The 22,058-nt window shown below is 50.2% G+C and overlaps 12 protein-coding genes across 12 annotated transcripts; 4 read left to right on the top strand and 8 right to left on the bottom strand.

Moving 5' to 3' along the window:
* Positions 1-856: 856 nt before the first annotated feature.
* On the bottom strand, positions 857-1,222 carry AA0111_g8364 (hypothetical protein; the record flags this gene model as incomplete). The annotated part of the gene is made up of 1 exon (XM_028654803.1): positions 857-1,222. One exon carries the CDS (start codon positions 1,220-1,222, stop codon positions 857-859), a length of 366 nt encoding a protein of 121 aa, XP_028503941.1.
* A 588-nt stretch (positions 1,223-1,810) lies between these two features.
* Positions 1,811-2,155, bottom strand: AA0111_g8365 (hypothetical protein; the record flags this gene model as incomplete). The annotated part of the gene is made up of 1 exon (XM_028654804.1): positions 1,811-2,155. One exon carries the CDS (start codon positions 2,153-2,155, stop codon positions 1,811-1,813), a length of 345 nt encoding a protein of 114 aa, XP_028503940.1.
* A 1,949-nt stretch (positions 2,156-4,104) lies between these two features.
* On the bottom strand, positions 4,105-4,935 carry AA0111_g8366 (hypothetical protein; the record flags this gene model as incomplete). Its single annotated transcript, XM_028654805.1, has 1 exon — positions 4,105-4,935. The coding sequence occupies one exon, from the start codon at positions 4,933-4,935 to the stop codon at positions 4,105-4,107; it is 831 nt and encodes a 276-aa protein (XP_028503939.1).
* A 507-nt stretch (positions 4,936-5,442) lies between these two features.
* Positions 5,443-5,970, bottom strand: AA0111_g8367 (hypothetical protein; the record flags this gene model as incomplete). The annotated part of the gene is made up of 1 exon (XM_028654806.1): positions 5,443-5,970. One exon carries the CDS (start codon positions 5,968-5,970, stop codon positions 5,443-5,445), a length of 528 nt encoding a protein of 175 aa, XP_028503938.1.
* Positions 5,971-6,956: 986 nt separating this feature from the next.
* Positions 6,957-7,391, bottom strand: AA0111_g8368 (hypothetical protein; the record flags this gene model as incomplete). The annotated part of the gene is made up of 1 exon (XM_028654807.1): positions 6,957-7,391. One exon carries the CDS (start codon positions 7,389-7,391, stop codon positions 6,957-6,959), a length of 435 nt encoding a protein of 144 aa, XP_028503933.1.
* A 245-nt stretch (positions 7,392-7,636) lies between these two features.
* Positions 7,637-8,638, bottom strand: AA0111_g8369 (hypothetical protein; the record flags this gene model as incomplete). Its single annotated transcript, XM_028654808.1, has 3 exons — positions 7,637-8,079; positions 8,130-8,425; positions 8,481-8,638. The coding sequence occupies 3 exons, from the start codon at positions 8,636-8,638 to the stop codon at positions 7,637-7,639; spliced, it is 897 nt and encodes a 298-aa protein (XP_028503932.1).
* A 537-nt stretch (positions 8,639-9,175) lies between these two features.
* AA0111_g8370 (hypothetical protein) lies at positions 9,176-10,511 on the top strand (the record flags this gene model as incomplete). Its single annotated transcript, XM_028654810.1, has 3 exons — positions 9,176-9,266; positions 9,313-10,323; positions 10,375-10,511. The coding sequence occupies 3 exons, from the start codon at positions 9,176-9,178 to the stop codon at positions 10,509-10,511; spliced, it is 1,239 nt and encodes a 412-aa protein (XP_028504026.1).
* Positions 10,512-10,810: 299 nt separating this feature from the next.
* On the top strand, positions 10,811-13,159 carry AA0111_g8371 (Phosphatidylinositol 4-kinase; the record flags this gene model as incomplete). Its single annotated transcript, XM_028654811.1, has 2 exons — positions 10,811-12,253; positions 12,305-13,159. The coding sequence occupies 2 exons, from the start codon at positions 10,811-10,813 to the stop codon at positions 13,157-13,159; spliced, it is 2,298 nt and encodes a 765-aa protein (XP_028504027.1).
* A 1,118-nt stretch (positions 13,160-14,277) lies between these two features.
* Positions 14,278-17,705, top strand: AA0111_g8372 (hypothetical protein; the record flags this gene model as incomplete). The annotated part of the gene is made up of 3 exons (XM_028654812.1): positions 14,278-15,006; positions 15,061-17,189; positions 17,246-17,705. The coding sequence occupies 3 exons, from the start codon at positions 14,278-14,280 to the stop codon at positions 17,703-17,705; spliced, it is 3,318 nt and encodes a 1,105-aa protein (XP_028504028.1).
* Positions 17,706-17,981: 276 nt separating this feature from the next.
* Positions 17,982-18,728, bottom strand: AA0111_g8373 (hypothetical protein; the record flags this gene model as incomplete). The annotated part of the gene is made up of 1 exon (XM_028654813.1): positions 17,982-18,728. One exon carries the CDS (start codon positions 18,726-18,728, stop codon positions 17,982-17,984), a length of 747 nt encoding a protein of 248 aa, XP_028504029.1.
* A 462-nt stretch (positions 18,729-19,190) lies between these two features.
* Positions 19,191-20,697, top strand: AA0111_g8374 (hypothetical protein; the record flags this gene model as incomplete). Its single annotated transcript, XM_028654814.1, has 4 exons — positions 19,191-19,456; positions 19,518-19,953; positions 20,004-20,595; positions 20,654-20,697. The coding sequence occupies 4 exons, from the start codon at positions 19,191-19,193 to the stop codon at positions 20,695-20,697; spliced, it is 1,338 nt and encodes a 445-aa protein (XP_028504022.1).
* A 278-nt stretch (positions 20,698-20,975) lies between these two features.
* AA0111_g8375 (hypothetical protein) lies at positions 20,976-21,251 on the bottom strand (the record flags this gene model as incomplete). Its single annotated transcript, XM_028654815.1, has 1 exon — positions 20,976-21,251. One exon carries the CDS (start codon positions 21,249-21,251, stop codon positions 20,976-20,978), a length of 276 nt encoding a protein of 91 aa, XP_028504023.1.
* Positions 21,252-22,058: the final 807 nt, after the last annotated feature.

Consider the following 22,058-nt stretch of genomic DNA (forward strand, 5'->3'; position numbering starts at 1 on the left):
GTAGAGTTGGGAATGCTTGGTATGCTCGTTGCATGAGGCTATCACCGGAAAGGAAGCCATAGCCATAGCTTGTAGTCGATTCACCTCGCGGAAAAGTGGGGTAAAGGCTTCAGTATATCTTATCGCTGCGAGATAGCGTTGTTGCATGTGCCAAGCCACTCCCCACATCTATCATTGGGAGCAACGAGCACTGCCAAGATCGAGAAATCAGTAACGCCGAGAGAGTAAGTGGTGGCCGAATAGTCGGGCAGGTATGATGGGTAGTTTGCTGTAGAACGCCTCGCTTGTGAATCCCGAGCATACGTCCTTGGGCGTCTCGGGCGCCAGCGCTCCGGATAACGTCCATAGATGGTCAGAAGTAAGTTTGTAGTGAGCATTGATCATCGTATTACAACAGCCTGTGAAATTATAAACGATAAAAAGCAGCGAGCGATAGTATCCAAATGCGTGGATTTCGGGATACTTCAAATCAACGGAACCGTCTGACTAGGGAACGCGTGACGCGAACTAAGTTGGTCGTGTAGCTCGACGAAGCTCAGCCAAAAGTTATAAAGGTTGAGTTTGGCTTTGTAATTGTGCATAGGCGGGATTGAATTAGAGGAGGATGGGGCGGGGAAGATAATGATAAGGGGTATCAATGATCTGTTCAAGAGGACGCGACGCGAGACGACAAGCCGAGCCGGCACCGCAGTGACGTCACTGGCATACATGCATGAGCGTGCAAACGATCGCTTCACCGTCTGCTTTCCACAACCATACCAATGCTGCATGAGCATACCCATCGCCTCTAACACATGCGATCTCTCCAATACTTTCTGTGGAGTTACCATTCGCACCAGGTTGACGCCATACACTCTTACTGCAAGAGTGAGGACTTTCCCTCATCTCGCTTCCGTCTTGCACCTGCAATGAGCGACAGAGACCGCCCGGCTGCATCTTCTGTCTCTTTTGCCTTTTCTACGCGAATCGATTCGTCTATGTTGTTCTGAATAGACGCGCCGGGCTCGTTAGTTGAAGGCCACCCGGCAGTTCCATGGCTAGCTGCAGGCTGATCATTGGCCGATGCCAGGTGAGCATTATCGTCATCATCAGACTCATTCCCAACCAGAGTTTCAGCTTCAGAATCATACTCCACTTCATCATATGCGGGTCGTATATCAGATAAAGCTGTGTTTTTGGAAGGTTGAGGCGCGCGAGCAGTCGAAGCAGCATGAGCGGTCATGTTGAGTGATTTCGTGGTGCTATGATGGGATGGATGTTAGGCTTGTATTTTGCGCTACGAGCCTTCATTTAGTGGTTATATGTCCGGAGAGCTGAGTTGAACAACACAGGATTTCTGCAAACAACAAAGAACGAAACGAAAGGGAGATCCAAACGCGCGACGCATCGTCCACGATGACACCCAGAACAACACGACATGCCGTGCCAAACGGAGGAGGTACACACCTACATACCACAACTGCTGTTATGTGGGCATTGTCTACGACACGCTGCAGTGTTTCGTGAAGCTTTATTCGCGTTTGGGCTGGCTTGCATGGCCATTGTGATTGCCTTCAGTTAAACTCTACTTGGATTGCAGCGCACATCCTCACTTCCAACCGGCCTAGAATTGGCTTCGTGAGTCCTCGCAAGGTACACCAAATGTCCATCATACAGAACGAAGCAAAAGCACTCATAACACCTCCTTGGAATCCCAGACACCGATAGGCCCATCTTCGCCTACACTAGCATTTGTGCTGCCAGCAGCCACTTGATAAATGCTTGCGCTTGCATTCATGTCACCAATTTTGAGCACGATACTTCGCAAGCTTTAGCATTTTTTCTGCTTCTTTGACTGGAAAAGCGGTATGATCAGTCTACGCCTTACGTGCAGTTCGTATGGATGCGACATACCCTTCTTCTCGCATTCTTCGTACTTCTTTTTGGCCTCTTCATGTTTTCCCTTTGCCTTTTCAAATTCGTTTTGTGCCTCTACATGCGATCGTGTTGCCTGTTCGACAGTGCCCGGCAGGTCGTGGTACTGGGTGTCAAAGCCGCTATTCCACCCGTATCCGCCCACACCACCGAAGTTTGCTGCTATATCAAAAGCCGGGTAGTTGTCATATTGCCACCCGAAACCTCGTTTCTGTCGCCTGTAAGGAGCCATCTGATACATTGCTATGAGGTGACTTCAATAAAAGAAGACGATAATCTTACAAAACGAAGCAACATATGAAGGTAGAATGATATGCGAAAATTCGCGAGAAGAGGACGGGTGAGCATGAACTGATTTTATACCACACTTGGAACATGTCTGGAGCAGACAGAATGCTCCACGTGTGCTGGAAGCAGGATTTGCCCATACAGCGGGAGTTGAGTTGGCTTCACGGTCACCAGTGCCACTCAAACGTTTCGTATCGTGAGCCTTGACTTAGAACATCCATAGAATCCGTGGCGTTCTACCAATGATGGATCAGCGTTAGCAGCGCGCGAGTGCTCTGCTGTAAGAAGCTATCCTTCGTTTACGCGGGCTCCCCGACGCAGGCGGAACCATAGCCACGTAATATGACTCTAGCCGACAGCTCACAAGATTGAGCAAACAACGCAACCGCGTCCACCACGACAAAAATGAACGCGTACGTTGACGATCGGCTGTACTGAGATGCCACGGGACGACAGGTTTTGTGCATTACTTTGGAGGATTCGAAGCCTATGCGAGACGCAACACGTATTGCTAACGGCGTTCACCATTCTTTTGGTAAGGGAGACAGTTTCCCGTGTTGATCTCTTTTAGGCAAACTGCCGATGTATCGTTACTCAACATATGGGTGGGGTAACGATACTATCGTTATTGTGTTACACTGCCGGATGTACCACAAAGTACGCCTAAGCGATCCGAATACTACAAGTGAAGAGCTAACGTTTGGTATGCGGAGCAAATGTCCGCGATTCTGCCCTATTCGCCTCACTCTTGACATTTTCCTTCTCCAAATGATCGCAATTGACACTCCGCTGCTTAATGCTAACCAGATTACACCTGATTACGTCGCATTTGATCTCTCACACCTGCTTTAGTTGCTGTCCTATCAGTTTGGTACTGTATACAGCAAGAGATACTGAGATCCATATCGCCACCGGAGACGAATAGCACATATGTCTAACACGTTCTCATTCAATCACGCTTATTCTGCGAATACCCGCAATATATCTTGGCAACGCTGATCACTATGGACCTCGTACTCTCTACGTTGGTCGCAGTTCTCTAGTTATGCTCGTCAGACAACAGTACATCGTATACGAATAGATCGCCGGTTTCTGCGACATCATAATATGTTCCAAATGTTGGTGTTCCGTGAGTAAACTTGGTTATAACATGGGGAAACCTCGACGCATGATATTCTGCTGCCAATACAGCATCGGCTCACATAATCCGCCTCTTGTTCTACCACCGTTAGATGCTAGGATCATCAGCTTTAGATTTGATCTTGTTACATATATCGTTACGAAGTTCACACTGTATCTCAAGTTACATGGAAGACTTGGCTCACCTGCCGAAGTTCCATGCCATTCTACGGAGTATCTCACATTGGCCCAAATAGCTACTGCCGATGTCATACTCCGCTGTCTCAAACGATGGCCTCGCATCATCAGGCATCTCCCAACTGTCGTTCTTCGCGCATTTTCTCTCTTTCTTCTTGCCACTGCTTCCTCCTTGTCTTCATATCCTCCATCATCGCTCGCATATCGTTGTGAAGATTATCGCTCATACACACCCAGTCATGTGAAGTTTGTGTTTGCGCCCTTGCGGACGTGCTTCGTTTATATTGGTGCTGGTATGACTGGGCATCAAGCGGAAGATAATATGGCGATGCGCTGGATCTCTGGTAGTAAGACATTGTTGGTGCGTAGTGGGGTTTCTGCGGCGGGCGATGCTATACTAGTAATAATACTAATGAATTACAGATAAGGAGTGTTCCTGGGTCTACAGCAGATACATGTGTGAATGACGATGCGTCAATAACGGACAAATACAAACGAATGAGCGAACGCCCGCCGGCATCACATTGGCAAATGATGCTCTAAGTATTGCCGAAGCGAAAAATGGACGCCGCGACATACGCATGTTCACATCATAAAATACGGCCTATAGTAAAACTGATGCAGCAAGCGAAGTCTTTCTCTCAAGGTCGCTACGTCTTCCTCGATCCTTCTACTCCTGCTGAAAGTATCGGCCCACATTTCGAATAGCTCAATTGGTTCCTCTCGAAGAGCCAGATCCCTATCGACAGCACGTGGCATAGCAATCGGAACTCGTCCGTTCGGTCCACAGTTCCTCGCTGGCATGGCGTGGCGAGGACGTGTAATATGACCCACACCTCCAGCACTGCGACTATAGACATATTCATCTGATACAACGCCTCTCGGGTACAAGCTTTCAAAGTAGCCATTGGTGGAGGCATGTCCTGGCTGACAATAATGTGGGCGACGTGGGACAAAATCTCCAGGAGCCCTTCCAAGGAACTGAGACCAAGCTTCGGCTTCGGTCACGGGTAGCGAGACGACTGGGGCGGTATGCGAAGCGTTTTTCAAGATGATGGTGGGAGGTGGTGGTACAGGGACTGCACTGTACTGACGCGGAGCCTGTGGACGCTGTGGTGGCCCAGCCACTACAGAACGAAATTGGATTGAAGGCAGTGATGGTAGCTCATAACGCTCATCGTGTTCATACCCCTCAGCAGTGGATTCTGAATCATCGGGACTGGCATCATTCATATTCTCTTCTTCCTCGGCATCCAGACGCAACCCTGCCATTCGTTCGTAGGCTAAATATGTGTCGATGGTGTCTTGACGAAACCCCTCGGTATTGTCGTTCTCGACTGCAACATCATCGACCTCGACAGATGGTGCTGGAGGATACTGTTCTTGACCTCTCTTTGGTATCTCGCAAGGACTCATTATTGCAGAGATCTTTGAGATGTTGGCTTTCCAGAATGTAAGTGTTATTGTGTCGATAAGGCAATTCGTAAAGATCTTAGAAGAGTTATACTCATGCTGAAAGACCTCCTCGTCAGCAACCACACTAGACGACAACAATATGGGGTTTGCTTCACAAGCAGTAAGCGAACGACTTTCACTTACTCCTGTTGTTTGAAGCAAACAGGGGACGTTCATAGTGGACCATGTGAGATATCATGCAAACGACGTGTGACTGCCCACTCTTACTACCACTTGTAACTGCCAATTAACGAGTTGACCACACGACTGCATGACTAAGGAGCTAGGACACAGCTATGTCGAGATTTTGGTACACCCAAGATAGGAGAAACGTTTGAAAAGTGTTCGGATACACAGTGAATATGTAATCATCGCGGTGTATTCTGATATCTAGAAGGTAATGATGCTTATTCTGCCAATCCTTCTTTACACTTAATTCTCCTGAGGAGATTCCCCCACTTGAGGCCTCTAAATACTCGCAGAAGAAGGTGAAAGCCGTCTACCCCCTTGACGCTCCAAGATAAAAGCAGCATGCGCATTTTCTAACATGTCCGAGAGATCAGTATTCAACTTCTCAAGACCATTTATCCTGATGTAGAGAGTATTGAGTACATGCGTGAGCTCGCCAGTCACTATTTTCAGCTGAGGGGTACTTCTAGTACGGTAACTGTAGGTGATCATGTTTTCAAACACCTCGCGGTCGTGAAGACCCGTCGAAGTAATATGCATGGTGTCGGCCTGACGCTGTACAAGGGTTGGGAGTGTCAAGGTATCTCCACGGAGCGGCAGCTCGCTATAGATTACCTGATGTTCTTGGGATACTGCTGATTCCGGGAACGAGGTTTCCACGACTGATTCTTCTTCTTCATATCGTTCCTGATCTTCATGCCGCCGGAGTTCTTCCTCTCGGTCCATAATAGCTTCTTGGTCGCGCATAAACTCAGCAAAACGCTTGTAGTTGCTTAGGTTTTTGTGATTGTAATCAGAGCTGGACATTATGAATGCCGAAATTTGAGTGAAGCCAAAGTAGATAGGGATCAATGTCTTAAGAGGTATAGAGTTGACTAGCAACTCTAATTTCTGGGCTCAGTCACTACTTATATGGAAGCGCTGGAGAAAAAGCGTTCAAAAAGCTTAGTGTTTGATGCGCCACTCATGCATTGTCCACATAGCCAGAAGAAAGCGAAGAGGATGGAGCAACTATGACACGTGTTTTCATCAAGTGATTTGTAACAAGAGCACATGAAGTTATCAAAGTACAAACGAAAGTCATGTGTCCAACTCATAAAATGTATTGTCCTTCCAGTGTGCTATCATCTCCTTGTTGTCGTTCCGTCATTGTCCAGGTATTGAAGATATGACTTCCACCGTTCCTAACGTCCCTCCTCAACCCTTTCTTCCATCTCAACCACCAGGCGATAAATGATTCTTTTCATTTCCTGATTATTCTCTCTCCAGTCTTCTTGTCTTTCCCAAGAGTTTTCCATAGCGGTCCTTAGCGTGTCTATTTCTCTTAAATTTTCGTACCAACACGCAAGTCTCCTACTTGATATAGCAAACGTTTGCTACATACTTGCTTGGAAATCACCGTTCCGATATAGGAGCGGTGCTGGCTGTGCTGACTGTTCCCTGTCTTCTATGCTGCTATTCGGAGAGTTACGCTGTAATCGTTCATGGGACCAGTGGGGTAAACTAGCGGATGGCATTTTTTATTATCTAATGTGGAGTGAGAGCTTGCGTGTTCTTATTTGACGGGTTAGAACAGTTCATGTGGAAAAGTATAAATAGTCAGATACACAGAGTTTGCTACACACTAACAGCCTCATACCGAGAAACCCTGAACGCACAAGAGAAGCCTAGAAAGGTCGAATATAGACACGGCGTGACCAAGTGACCTTCAAACACTGTAACTGCAAGTAAGAGATCAGATCCTACTAAATACAGACCCAGAGCAGAGCCTCCAGCCAACTCAAACCAGGCGATCATGCTAGCGGTGTCCTGTTACGGATCGCCCGCTTCAAGCTATCCAACAGGCTTTCCATCTGATCTCGTTTCCTCCTATACGTTGGAGCATCCCCCCTATTACGATTCTCGAGCACTTCAGCGAAGAGGTTCTCGATTGTCGATAAGCTCGTTTGCCAATTGTCTAGCAACGATCTGTCAATGTTGTCGGACGCAACGCGTTGCACACGTGCTGGCTCAGGTCGTCTTGGAGGTGGGGTAGATGTGCGAAATGCGGAAGGAGCGCGTTGGTTATGACTGCGCTCTGAGAATGGATTAATACGATCCGCCAGTAGAACGGGGCCGCTTCTTGTTTCAAGCCGGCCATAATCGTCGAAGTCGTAGTAGCCTTCTTCTACCTCTACAGGGCCCAGATCCGGTATCCCATAAAACTTGCCGCCTGGCCAGTAGCTCATGATGATTTTGATAACTTGGTATTCAGAAAGTAGGTTGTTGTTGCAATAGTAGAATGAAGAGAATGTAATGCGACCGAGGAGGAGACAGTTTATATAGCTGAAGTCGGTGGTAAAACGCTGGCAGAACAACCAGAAAAGACAATGAATAACCTGGCGGTGAATCACAACACACGTTGAACGCCAGTTGCAGGGAAGAACATAACGTACATAGACAGTAGAGCCACTGTTGTAGCCTGACGAGACGCTCAAGTGAAGATGATACCCCCATCAATGACAATGGTCTGCCCCGTCATATAGTCGCTGTCCTTACTGCACAGGAAGCTGACCGTGCTGCTCACATCCTCAGGCACACTTGTTCGGCCTAATGCGATCAACTCATTTGTGTACTTCTTGATCGTGTCCCCCTTCTTCGCGCCTGTCTTCTCACCCAATTTCTCATCAATGAGGTCCCACATAGCGGTGCCAACGATACCAGGCGCATACGCGTTCACAGTGATCTTGTGTTCAGCCATTTCCATAGCAAAGGCTTGAGTAAGGCCACGAACGGCCCACTTGGAGGCGCTGTAGTGAGACAAGAGGGCGAAAGGCTTGAAAGCCACGATTGATGCTGCGCCGAGGATCTTGCCGCCACTGCCTTGTTCGATCATCTGCTTCGCTGCGGTAGCATAGCAGTTGTAGACGCCATATACTAGAGACATATCAATCGATGTTATCGACACAAAAGTAAGGCAGACTGACCATTCACTTCGAACATACGCTTGAGATCCTGCTCTGTAAGATCGAGCAGCGCCTTGACTTGCGCGATACCGGCATTCGCTACCATGGTGTTTAATGGTCCTAGTTCTGAAACAGACGCTTTCACTAGGCCCTGGACCTGGCTCAGGTTCGATACATCGGCGCTATATGAGAAGGACTTGCGCCCTAAGCCTTGTATCTGTTTCACAACTTCGTCGGCTTCAGATTTGTTGGCTTCTATGTCGTTGATGCAGACATCATATCCATCGTTAGCTAGTCGAAGAGCAATGGCCTTGCCGCTGTTGTGATCGAGTCAGAATCATTGCATATGGCCATGAAGTTTATGAGCCTCACATTCCACGAGCAGAGCCTGTTACTATGGCTGTCCGATTTTGATCCGATGCAACTGCGTAACTGCGAGCCCAACGTGCTGTCTGAGGAGCTACTCGTGGTATACTCGCGAATCTCGGGGCAGCTTGCCAGAGTGTCCTTGCTGGAAGACGAAATGACATGATGGTTGCTATCCTGGCGCAATAGAAATTCGAAGGGCAGACGCAAAGACCAGATGAATAACGGTACCTTGGGGATGGCGAAGCGATTGAGCTTCCCCCGCAGCACCCATATGGCCATATACTTACCCAGATCTGCTCATCCCGTATACCGGGAAGCTCACATGGGCTACCCGGACATGCGGAGTACGCGTAGTGTATGCACAACCCCTCTCGTGGTATCACGTCGGTCGCGCGGCGCGAACTTACGCATCCTGATCGGGTTTAAGAGGCCCGGAAATGACGTCCTCCAGCTTGTCAGCCTAGTGCAGGTCCGATCATCACACGAGTCGAGCGGCACGGTTCCGCAGGTTTACTTGGGCGGGAGGCTAGGAAAAGCATGGTTGACGATGGAGGCAGGGGCTGTAGCCAGAGCTGGTGTTGGGTGAAGTGCGGGGAACTCGGGGACGCCAAGCAAGCACTCGCGAGTCTTCGTCCCGAACTCGACGGAGCGCGTCTGTCAACACCCCCCCAAACAAACTCACCGCCGTGAACCACACCATGTCTCGAATGAGTATGGCGCCGCAGCGCAACCTGTCGCTGACAGAAGAATTGGAGAAGCTAGAGCAGTCCATCACGCTCACACTGCAAGGTACACACAGCTTCGCACACCCCACTATCACGACTGACACGGGCAGAAATTGACCAACACTTCAGCCGAGCACACCGAATCGTCACTACCGGTATCCTCCCGATAGTCGAACAGTATGGAAAGCATTCGGAAGCTGTCTGGGAAGGCTCCAAGTTCTGGAAACAGTTTTTCGAGGCCAGCGCAAACGTGTCGCTCTCTGGTTACGAGGCCCCTGACCAAGACGAATCAGCTGTACATGAGGAGACGGAGCAATCACAGACATATGACGAGACGGTTGAAGACGAGGATACGGTAACAGGAACGACCACGACACCACCCCGACCCTTGTCTGCACAAGAAGACGCCGAATCAACCATGGCTTTCGACTCGCCTTCGCTCGGACACAGCACACCACGAGCTCCACCTTCAATCACAAAAGGCAAAAACCTTGAAGAGGAGGAAGACAGTGAATACGAGGAAGAGCCCCAGTTTGCTGGCATGTCTTCACCTTACGAAGCGCTGAAGTCTGAGTTCAGGCCCAATATCGGCGGCACCAAGACGCCAAAGCTTGAACCAGTCACACCCGGCAAGTCGCAAGCCCTACCAGACATGAGCGGCTTCGAGTCTTCGCCGTTCATGCAGCCTACAGCCACGAAACAGTCACACACCAATAATGACCCACTGCTCCACCGCGTCCTTGACAAGACATACCGTGTACAAGCCACGCCGCTCATCAGTCCGAGGAAATACAAGCCCACGGGTGCTTTCACTCCTCGCGCTGGCCAGCGCGGTGCACCTACACCCAAGAGTGCTGCCACACGATTGTTGGACTTTGACTCTTCGCCACCATCCTCGCCCGCGCCACAACTACGAGCCGACATCTTCTCGCCCATGAAGACGCCGCGGACACCAGGCATAAGCGTGCAGACACCTGCAAAGGGCAAGCAGCCGATGAGCATCCATCGAACCGGCGGTACAATTTTCGACGACAGCGACGAAGAGGAGGACGATCTTGACTTTAGCCCTCCGAAGACGATACAATTCCACATCCCACAGAGCAAGCTGATGCAAACGCCTGGTAAGTTTCCTCGGTCCTACTACCCTTGATGCAAGCTGACATGTAGAAAAGCCCGAGAAGCTAGCAAGCGCATTGTGGACGACTTGCTCATGACAGCCGGCCACGATGTTACGGATTCAACGGGTGGTATGGAGGAGGACAGTCCCAGTATAGTGAAGCGGCAGATGGATCTTGACGATAGCTTCTAAAAGGTGGGGCTAGTGCTGTCAGTTGTTTGCGCATCTCTGAGCGCCCTGGTCCTGCATATAGAATTCGATACCCCATAGCATGTAGGAAACTTGATTGATCTAGAATCAGATGGACTAGTGTGCTCTGGCCAATTTGCATGTGGTCCACAGTGGAGGCGCTAGACAACGGCGGCGCTAGCGGCTGAGACCCCCCTGCAACAGCTTCCGTCGTCATTCCACATAATCGCAGGCATCGACAGACGACGTCGGGAACAGCAAACCCCAACCGACTTTCGTTCTTTCATTCCGCACATTCCGCCATGCCCAAATCAAAACGACCGCCGACTTCGGGCTATGCCCGGATAGCCCAGGCCGAGGAGGAGGAAGACGACTCTGGCAGCGACTTCGAGGGTGACCACCACCAGAATCCCCTATCCGATGCGCAGTACGCCCCGATACAGCCACAGCGGAATTCGAATATGCGCATGAACGACTCCGGCGCGAACTCGCCAAACCACAAGAAGAGTTCTTCTGGGCGACGGCAACGTGCCAATTCCGGCGTTGACATCAAGGCCATCAATGCGCGATTCGAGCGATGGGCCGACGAGATTGCGCAGAAATTCAAGATGAAGAAGCAGAAAGACTCGGCAGAAGATGAGACGCTTGAGATCCACCACTCCGTCTTCCAGGCGCCCGACTGGGTGCGACCAGCGACGGCAGAGTCGCTCACCTTCGACTATGACGTTCCCTCTGATCGCCTGACGAAACTCGAATTCGACGACATCGTGGAAAGCGTTCGGACGGCAATCGAAATGGACGTGCATCCTCTCCTGATTACACAAGGCAGCTCGGGCAGCTACTTCGCTCGAACTACACAGGGCAAGGTTGTGGGCGTCTTCAAGCCCAAAGACGAGGAGCCCTACGCGTCAAGAAACCCCAAATGGACCAAGTGGATACACCGCAACCTCTTTCCCTTCTTCTTCGGTCGCGCCTGTCTCATCCCCAACCTGTCCTACATCTCCGAAGCCGCCGCCTACGTCCTCGATACCCAGCTACGCACCAATCTTGTACCCTACACCGACGTCGTCGGTCTTTCCTCTAAATCTTTTCACTACGACTTCTGGGATCGGCGCGCATACTACAGGAAAAGGAAGCCATTCCCGGAAAAACTTGGGAGTTTCCAGGTGTTCTTAAAGGGCTTCAAGGACGCGAACATCTTCTTGAAGGAGAACCCATGGCCAGATCAGCACAACACAGGCTACAGCGCTGATAGAGCGGCACGCAAGAAGAAGCGAAGATGGGCCGAGGACTGCAGACCCAATGGCTCGCAATCAGACGGCGAGGACGATGACGAAGCATCCGGGAATGGATCCACACAACACCAACGGAGGGGCTTCTGGACGCCTGCCATACAGCAGTCCTTCAGAGAGCAACTAGAGAAACTGGTGATTCTCGACTACATCATGCGAAACACCGACAGAGGCCTGGACAACTGGATGATCAAGATCGACCAGAAGACACAGCAGGCAACCATCGTTGCAGAGCCGCCCAAGATGGATGGCGATGTGGACGACGATGACCATCAACCAAGCGATTACACGAGGCAGTCGATGGAGCAGTCCGGACTAGACCCGTACGGGCGAAGGGAGCCCATGACCACGACTAGCCGGTCCAACACACCCATGCAGAGTGGGCCAACGCCTACAGTGACCATCGGTGCCATTGACAACAGTTTGTCGTGGCCTTGGAAGCACCCCGATGCTGTGAGTATTCTTGCATTTCTGTTGTATACCGCGAAGCTAACAAGACTGCAGTGGCGCAGCTATCCCTTCGGTTGGCTCTTCCTACCCGTGTCGCTCATCGGCCAGCCCTTCTCCGAAGCCACTCGCCGCCACTTCCTCCCCCTCCTCACTTCGAAACAATGGTGGAGTGATACACAATCAGCACTCCGCAAGTGCTTCTCGCAAGATGCCGATTTCAAAGAGCGCATGTACGCTAAACAGATCGCTGTCATGAAGGGACAAGCATGGAACGTAGTGGAGACGCTCAAGACGCCTGATCTGGGACCACTTGAGCTTACAAGAAGTGCACGTGTATGCGTGTGGGATGACATTGTGGAGATACCGATCGCTGTGCCACTGCGGGCTCCGTCCGCGGAGATGCGAAGAAAACAGACGCCAGGCAGACAGTCACGGTTACAGGAAGAGCATGAAGAGATGGACATCACAGCTGTATCGACGCCACCACAGAAGCCCCAGCAAGACCTGCTCATGAACTCGCCGCCGTTAGAAACAGCGCACGAAAATCGTTTCAATCTCACGCGCGGCTCTTCCTCCCTCGACGTGCGACGTCCTGATAAAGGCCCTGAATCGCCAGCAACAGTGAGCGACGTGTACTGGGGCTCGCGCAACCTGAATTCTCATTCAAATGGACGCCCTGCGCACCAGTCGCGAATGAGTTACGATGCGCCTCGCAGAAACACACGCGACTCACGACACCATAGACGATTCTCACTAACGAACAGAAGAGACGTTGATGACTATGGCTTTGACGATGACGGCGATCTAGGATATGCCGCGAATGAAGATATGGAAGGAAACAGGAAAAAGGTCATCGTGGAACGGTTGGAGATGGTCAAGGGAAGGAACCCGGTGTTTACTTGGTGTTGAGCACATTGTACCTCAGTTTGAGTGTTTTCTTCGTGACTTGAACACGTGTGAGAGATGACTGTCTTGCATCACAGGCGCAAGGTTACTATTCCCATAGCATGGCATCTGGTTGGGTAGCATGGGAGGCGTTTTGTTGTACAAGAATCTACAGATAGTAACATATATGCAGTAGCGGGAACAGCTCCGCTATTTTGCTGGTGCACCCACACCTCTGCATACGTTGCGCAACAACCCCCACACCCTAATAACCCAGTGATACACATACTTGGTGTGCGAGCTGATGATGTTTCTTGCTTTTACTCTTTTCGTGCAATACGCGTCGGTTCTCCCCGACAATCGCGGGCAACAGCCCTTTGCCGAAACCCCGTGAATAATCGAAGGGTCATCTGACACTCTTGCTAGGCTCTTCTCAGCCACACGCGATGACTTCCCACAACGAACATGAAAGGCAGCAGCGCCATTTCATCCACGCACGGCGATACAAATGAACGGGGTCTCGATCATCTAACTCATAACTCAGCACATTATCGTTGTCTGGCAAGCTGCCCCGCCGCTGTGCCGCGATCCCATACGTCTACCTTTACTTACCCGACGACCGGGTATGTACTAAGCGACTACACACCATCATCTCATCATCCGAGATACGGAGTTGCGCGTCCGTAAATCGATCGCAACCAGGCTTGAAAAGACTCGCGATACTTGTGACGACTCTACGAGCACGTCAAGAAACTTTTAACGGCGCGTAATTTGTGGCGAGCAAAGGAATCAAAGCTTGGCATTTGGACCATCAGATGCGCTTCGGCGTCCACGTCGTTGGAAGGGTTGGAAGAGCTAGGAAACGCTGAGGGGTATTTTTCACTCACCTGAAGCTCTCTTACCTGCAAGGTTCGAGTCGCTTCGTTTGTAAGCCTGGCATGGACAAGATGAATCCCGCCCTATTACTTGACCCGAGAAGGGTGCGTAGAACAGGTATATCCTCAATCTTTTTCCTCCGCCTCACCTTCTTTTCCATCATTACATGTCATGTCTACTCGCCCTTGGTACTTGCTCTGGTGTTGAGTACTCTCATATTCATCAACACCTTTCCCTCTCAAGTTCGCTATTTCTAGCCCAGCAATATGTACACTGGTAGGCCGGCTTCGGACTCTTTTGAGAATTTCGAACTGGTCGTTTACGAACCCAGTGTTATTTCTCCGATCTCTGATCCATTACCAGATGCTCCTGCCTCCATTTACTCAGACTCTGACCCCAGGCCCCAAGAGCTAACCGCGCACGTGCCAGGCGACAACGCGACCCATCACACCCATGGAGCGCCTGCACAACAACCTCTCCGATTTGACCCTCGCGCACTTCTAAATCCGTCATCTTCAAATCCCAAGCGTCCTGCATCTTCCGGTAACGACACTGATCGCGGGCGCACTGACCCTACAATTGCTGGCCAGGTTTCACTTGTCGAGCGCCTACACAACGTCCAAGAGCGCACGTCATCGCCTGCTAAGCGTGTCAAAACTGAGGATCCACGAATTCAGAAGAACGGTAACCGATCTAACTTTGCCGGTGGAAGCGCACTTGAGCTGCAAAACCAGGCTACGCAACCAGCTGCTGCACTACTCCAGAAGGGACCAGCGATTGATCTCACCATGAGTGACGACGAGGACGAGATCCAAGTCGTTGGAGACAACAGCAACGAGAATGTTTGTATCGGAAAGCTCAAGCAGACCTACATTCAGGCGCACCAGGTGCCCTTCCCCGACCCGAAGAAGTTCGCTGGCAATCACGGTGGTCAAAGCAGGATCAAAGTATCCTTCCGCAGGGGTGGTGGTAACAAGGGAAATCAGGTCATTATGGTAATTACTTGGATTTACAGGATTCTCGCAAAACGTATATTAACTGATATCCAGGTGCTTGACGGTGTCGGTAAAGAATTTGGCAGGGTCGACATGAAGACGGCACAAGGTCTTACACCCTTGATTGACAGCGCCAACACTAGCGGTCTCAAGTGGATAGCGTGGACTGAACCCCGCAGGAAGTTGCCAAATGAAGGTCCACCTGGCAGTCAGATATCTGCTCTTGTTGGTATGACTTTGCAGCTGTATTGTCCGCGCAGGGTGGCAGACAACATCGGCCGGCACCTCAAGAGCAAGAACCTGATTTTGGAAACACCCATTTTTGAACTGGCACGCCACGACTACTACAATCCCCAGACCAAGGAGACATTTCAGAAGAATCAGGTAGGACAGCCCGATTTCCAGCTGCCTAATCAGTACGCTGTTGGCGCTCCCACGAACACATACGTTCTTCGCAGTGTCGACGAGATTCGCGCCGATGTCGAGGATGTCTTCGATACCGTTGTTAGTAGCTCGGAAGAAGTCCCCACACGAGAGCCATCATCGCTTATCACCACTGAGCTGTACCCACACCAGAAGCAAGCATTATACTTCATGGTTGATCACGAACAAGAACATCCTCCTGAGATATACGATCAGCGCAAAGATTCATTGTGGGCAGCCAAGTACCGGAATAACGGCCGAAAGTACTACATGCACGTCATCACGAGTGAACAGGTGGAAGAGAAGCCGAGACCAGGCCTTGGCGGCATTCTGGCTGATGAAATGGGTCTGGGAAAGACGCTTAGTATCCTCTCTCTCATCTGCGACGATGCTTCGATTGCTGCAGCCAAGGACTTCTGCCAAAAGAGGCCCTCTCCGAAACCATACCCGGCGATGATACAACCGACTATAAATAGTCGAGCCACACTCCTTGTCTGTCCCCTAAGTACCATGACAAACTGGAAGGAGCAGATCAAAGAGCACTTCCCGCAGGGTAGAAGTACCTTGAGGTGGACCCGTTACCATGGCGCAGATCGTTTCAACATCTCGCCTGAGAAGCTCGCGGATCATGATATAGTATTAACAACATATCACATCATCGCCAAAGATTTGGCCGACAGAAAGCGGGCCCTTCCTTACATCAATTGGTTCCGCATTGTCTTGGACGAAGCGCACACCATCCGCAACCCGACTAATCAATCAAAGGCAGCATGCATGATGATGGGTCAGCGACGTTGGGCTGTGACTGGTACGCCTGTTCAAAATCGACTTGAGGATCTTGGTGCCCTGTTCAATTTCATCAAGTTAAAGCCATTCGACAACACCAGCGGCTTCAATCAATACATTCTTGGTCCTTTCAAGAATGCAGATCCCAACGTTGTAACGAAGCTTCAGTTGCTTGTTAGCACCGTCACTATCCGTCGTACCAAGGAGATCATCAAGGGAGAAGTACCGAAGAAGTTGGACTATGTCGTCAAATTGCAATTCTCTAAGCAAGAGCGGCAATTGCATGACTGGTTTGAGAAAGACACTCAACGCAAGGTGGCTGCAGTCACACAAGGCAACAAGATGGGCGGACAATCGTACGCTCGTATCTTGACAGCCATTACCAACCTCCGTCTAATCTGCGCTCACGGTCGCGACCTTCTTAGTGAGGAAGCTCTCAAGACCACAGACGGCATGACGTATGAGAAGCCTATGGAGATAGATGAAGACGATAGCGACAGGCCGCAGCTTACACGTCAACAAGCTTACGAGATGCTCAGCCTACTTGAATCGACAAGTGCAGCTGATTGTCTGTATTGCGCCGACAAGAGGTCTCTACTAGATGCAGACTCTGACGATGAAGACGAGGATGGTAACGTTCAAGACATCATCGGCTACATGACCACCTGCTATCATCTAGTATGCCCAAAGCATATCAAGAAGTTGAAGGACCAGTGGAAAGATAGCCTCATGGCTGACGGCTCCGTGCGATGCCACGTCTGTGACGATGTCAATCATCCAACGGCACTGAAGCTTGAGCGCACTGACTACTACAACTATCTTGAAGAGCAAAACCAGATTCGGAAAGATCCGAAGTTGGCGAAGAAAATCGGAAGCTATACTGGGCCGCACACAAAGACGCAGGCTCTACTCAACGACCTTCACGAGTTCCGCCTTTGGAGCGAGCAGCATCCCGATCAGAGGCCGATCAAGAGGTAAGCCGTCGTGTCCCGTAGGGATACTCTGAGAACGTATTAACACGCCTTGATAGTATCGTATTCTCCTCATGGACCACGCATCTCGACCTCATCGAAATTGCGCTCAAGAATGCCGGCCACCCGCTCGTCCGTCTCGACGGCCGTATGACACGCGAAAACCGTGACAAGTCCATGCAACAACTCCGCGAAAATCCAGAAGTCCGCGTGATGCTAGTCTCGATTGGTGCCGGTGGTCTTGGCCTCAATTTGACTACAGCGAACAAAGTCTTCATGATGGAACCGCAGTTCAATCCTGCGGCTGAAGCACAAGCTGTGGATCGAGTTCATCGTCTGGGTCAAGATAGGGAGGTTACTATCAAGCGTTTCATCATGGAGAATAGTTTCGAGGAAAAGATGCTAGTACTGCAGGGAAAGAAGAAGGCATTGGCTGATCTTACCATGGCGAAGGAGCGCAAGAGCAAGGAGGAGGCTACAAAACAGCGCTTGGAAGAGCTGAGGAGTCTTTTTAGGTAGAAAGTGAGTCGCTGTTTCGTGTGGGATTTCGGTAGGGAAATGGGTTCTGATATGGTGAGTTGCTTGAGGCATTGGATTGGGCGGAAAACGAAATAATTCGCATGGATTGTGAGCGGTGTGAATCTAGGTGGACATATCTGCGGATGTAGACTCCACGGGGCGTTCTGGGATCTGTTCAGTTCACACCTTGCATACCTAGCTTCGGCCCAGACATTCTTGATGCACCATAGCTCTTAGAGGAAGATCGTGAAAAACTATTACCACAACAAGACTCCGCTAAGAACCTGCTTTCCAATCCTTCAACTTGACCAACAACTCTTCCATACTAGACGCGTAAAGATCGAATTCCCCAAAAACATCTGTACAAGGGTCATGTTCCTCAAAGTCCAGATACGCAGTGTGGAATCCAGCCTTCCTCGCTGCAATCAAATCCCAAGCATGCGCCGCGATGAACCATCTCGCGCCCTCTCCCTTTCCCAGAGAACCAGTGTGCTTCACCTTTTCGTCCAAATGCTTCTGCGCATTCTCATAAACGCGTACATCCGGCTTCGCAACCTGAATGGCATCACAACTGAGCAGATGCTGTTCGTCCAATTTAATGCCCGCGTTACGGTAGTAGTTCAAAGATGTCTCTGACCCTCCGTTTGTTACACCATAGACATCCCAGCCCGCTTCCCTCAGTCCATCATAACACTTTTTCAGCCCTTCGCGCGGCTTCATGGCTTTGAATGCTTTCATGATCTCTTCCAAGTCTTCGTCGGTGACGGCGTCGACGGGTAGGTCGACAACGGCGCATGCGCGTCGGAACGTAGACTTGAGAACTTGGGCGATGGGAACGTAGGCACCGGTCATGGAGACGTAGGTGAAGTCACGCTGAGCAGCATAGAACCAGGAGAAGAAGAGCGTTTTGGGGTCCACGTCTGCGGTTACAAGTTTAGGGCCGAGACGGGAATGGATGGTGGATATAGGGACATCGAAGGCGAAACATGTTCCTATCACATCGAAAGAGGCGGATTTTGTCATATTGGCTTTTTGGAGATTCGTTTAGGAGGATTGAGGCTGAGTCGTTGCTGCAGAGCTGAGCTGTATGTTCCACAGTAAGCTGTGGGTGGAGAAGCTAGGTACCTAGATAGACTGAAGACCCTGTGACGTCAGCCTTCCCGTCACCCTTCGCGGGGTTCCATCCGAACGTCCATCTCCAACACTACGATCTCCATCGCTGGCTATCAACTCTGTTATCGACGAGGCAGAAATATTTGGTCTTGGCAGTCAAGCATGCCTGAGAGGTCCTCTAACATCCCACGTGCGTCGCGCGAGCCAATCACAGCATGATCTCACTGGGGCTGGACGGATTGCGCCATGCCGCTTACAGCCCCGTTAAGCCCTGCTCAGCCGTACTGCCAGGTATCAACATGGGATATAAGCTCAGCCTTCCGTCGTTCTCTTGCGACTTTCCCATCTTTTTTCTTTGTTATAATACGCATCATGCCTAGCATAGCGACGACCATATGGTATGCGTTCGTAGTAGCGTGGGGCGCGTCGCTTTACCAACTCTACCTCAAAGATCTTTTTGCGATTACTTTTGGTGTTGGTCGCGTGATACAGAGTATCGATGAATTTCCAGAATTCAGTTGTAGCCGTCTTGTGCATCCAAGGCTAGAAGCGTGTGAGGATATCTGGCTGGATGACCACGAGAGGACATTGTATGCGGCTTGCGCGGGCACGGCAGATAGGTTGGCTTGGAATCAAGCGTAAGCTATTTTCAAATCATGTTGCTATGATTGGAAAGCGACGAATACTGACTGAGCTCAGCATGAAGGATGTCAACGTCACTGGACGACGACCTGGTGGATCAGAACTCATCGCATTGGACATTGACGAGCCTGGTGTTGACGGGTTCTACAATCTTCGTGGCATCAAACCCATAGGACACTATAGAGGAGCGACTGGAAACTCCGATCTTGATCTTCTAGGCTTCGACGCTCATGTCTTGGATGACAACACGATTCGATTCTATATGGTCAACCAACGTCCACCAGTCGGAGCGTTCAACAACATCATCGATGCTTCAAAGAGCGGCGCAAATTCGACGATTGAGATCTTTGAGATGAGAACAGGTCAGGAGCAGATGCGGCATGTTCGTACCATCTTCTCGAATGAGATTTGGACGCCAAACCGTGTTTCGGCGCTTGCAGATGGCTCTGGTGGGTTTCTTGTGACAAATGATCATTCTGTCAAGGTTGGTTTGGTATGTGACTCTCAATGTTACTGTAATATATCCCATCTAATGTCAGATAGCGAAGAAAGCTCGACTATGTTATCGGTGGCGGTAACGTCGCCTATTGCGACGGAGCTGGTAACTGCCACGCAGCCTACGACGGCAGCGAGGATGACGATACTGTTCCTTCAACCTCAAGCGATGAGCCAATGTACAAAGTCTATCTCAAGAAAGCGCTCGGATACCTTCCGAAGTCGAAGCTTAAGTTCCCCAATGGACTTGCCCGCGGACGAGACGGTTTCTTCTACGTTCCTAGCGCCATAGACGGCCAAATTCGCGTCCTGGCGTTGCAACCCGACAAGACCCTTCGCCTCGTCGACACGATTCATGTCGGCATGCCGCTTGATAACATCTCACCCGACGCCAACGGCGACATTTACGCCGCCGGTTTCCCCAATCTTATCCAATCCGGTAAAGGCTTCGATGATCCTTACAACCAGTCCTCACCAGTGACCATTTGGCGCATCAGAAAGACGGTTGATGTGGGAAAGTCCGGAGTAAGAAGTGTAGATTACAGAGTCGAAAAAGTTCTTGAGGATAGGGATAGTAAGGTTTTGAGTGGTAGTACGACGGTCAGACATGATGTCAAGACTGGTCGATTATTCATTAGTGGTAGGTCGACGACCATGGTTTTGGAGAGTTTTGAGAACGATGTGTTAACGTTTGACAGCTGCGGTACATCCTTTCCTTGTCGTTTGCGAACCGACGAAATAAGCGTTTGCGCTAGTGCCACCAATATTCAGGTAGGCCATGAATAGAGGGACTCGATATACCGGTCATCAAGTCCCGCCACGCTCGACATCTAAAGTTTAGCTGATATTTTGGATGTAACCAAGAAAGAAAGGAGGAGGAGGTACATTTGAACGTTGACCACGGGTTTTGGTCAAGCATAACGGCAAAGCATGTTGATGGAAAAAGGTCTTACATTGAGAAGAATACATTTGCTCTTCTCTCTCCTTAACTCCGTCACCGCCATGACTCTTTCCCTCGCTTTAAGATTTCCCAAGCAAACCCCTCGCATCCTTGCGCCACCTCACCAACTCCACCAGATTTGCACAAGGTGCACTGTTCATCCACGCCGGTGTCAAGTTTCCGACTATGCCGTCCAAACTCTTCTTGTCTTTTTCGCTCAAGCCAGTCATTAGGTCATCCCAGTCCTGGGATTTGATGTCTTCGTTGGTCTGGCATTCGCAGAAGATATTGTATACGGCCACAGTGATGTCGTTATCGGCGGCCATCAATATCTGCTGGCAGCGGTTGGTGGCCATCCTTGTGTTTGACCTGGAAAGTTTGGGTAGTACTTTGGGGAATTGCGACGTTTTTCTTGTAGTTGGCGTGGCCGAGGCTTGTAGTTGTCTTGCGAGCTGTGTACTTTGGCTTTGGAACATGAAGTAGTAAGGTGGCGGGTCTTGTATACAAGGAATTGCCTTGAATCATTGACTCCAAAGGTGATGATTCAATAGAGCCATGCCATTCACATTGCTAGAACACATTGTGCAAGATTGATTGTTGGCCATAGCATTGGATAGTTCACCAACCAAACATTGAGAGAAGGCTAGCCAATCTCTAATGAAGGGACCGCGCTCCAGCTCCCGACATAATTGAGCAAACTCTTCTTTTTGAAAGGTCGAATAAAGCTTTTGGTGTGATAGAGGCACGGAAGCACGAGAGACAGGGGAATTTATACCCTTTCACCATCTCCGACGCGAACGCATAGACACCGTTACGCACACACTAAAGTCACAAGAACAACGATACTTTTGAGCGCAGCAGACCAAGAAATGATACTTCTATTGTAGCATTTCCAGTGACGGCATGTTCGTCACACCAAGTCATGTATGATCGTCTGTCAAGGCAGTGACATCGGCTGGTCACAGCGGCCACACACTCCCTCTTGTCACAATTTTCTCATGACGACTGCCACCGCGATTTTAGATTGCGCTATAGTGCACATGTTCTTCACATGCACATGATGTTACAATTGTTGCGTTTTTGGTATCTACCACCGAACCCCGTACACACAACGCTTGTCTTTGCCACATTCTCGCACGTCTCGCTCGACCACTACCATTAAG

This window comes from Alternaria arborescens (assembly GCF_004154835.1).
Source record: "Alternaria arborescens strain FERA 675 chromosome Unknown contig_21, whole genome shotgun sequence".
Lineage (NCBI taxonomy): Eukaryota > Fungi > Ascomycota > Dothideomycetes > Pleosporales > Pleosporaceae > Alternaria > Alternaria arborescens.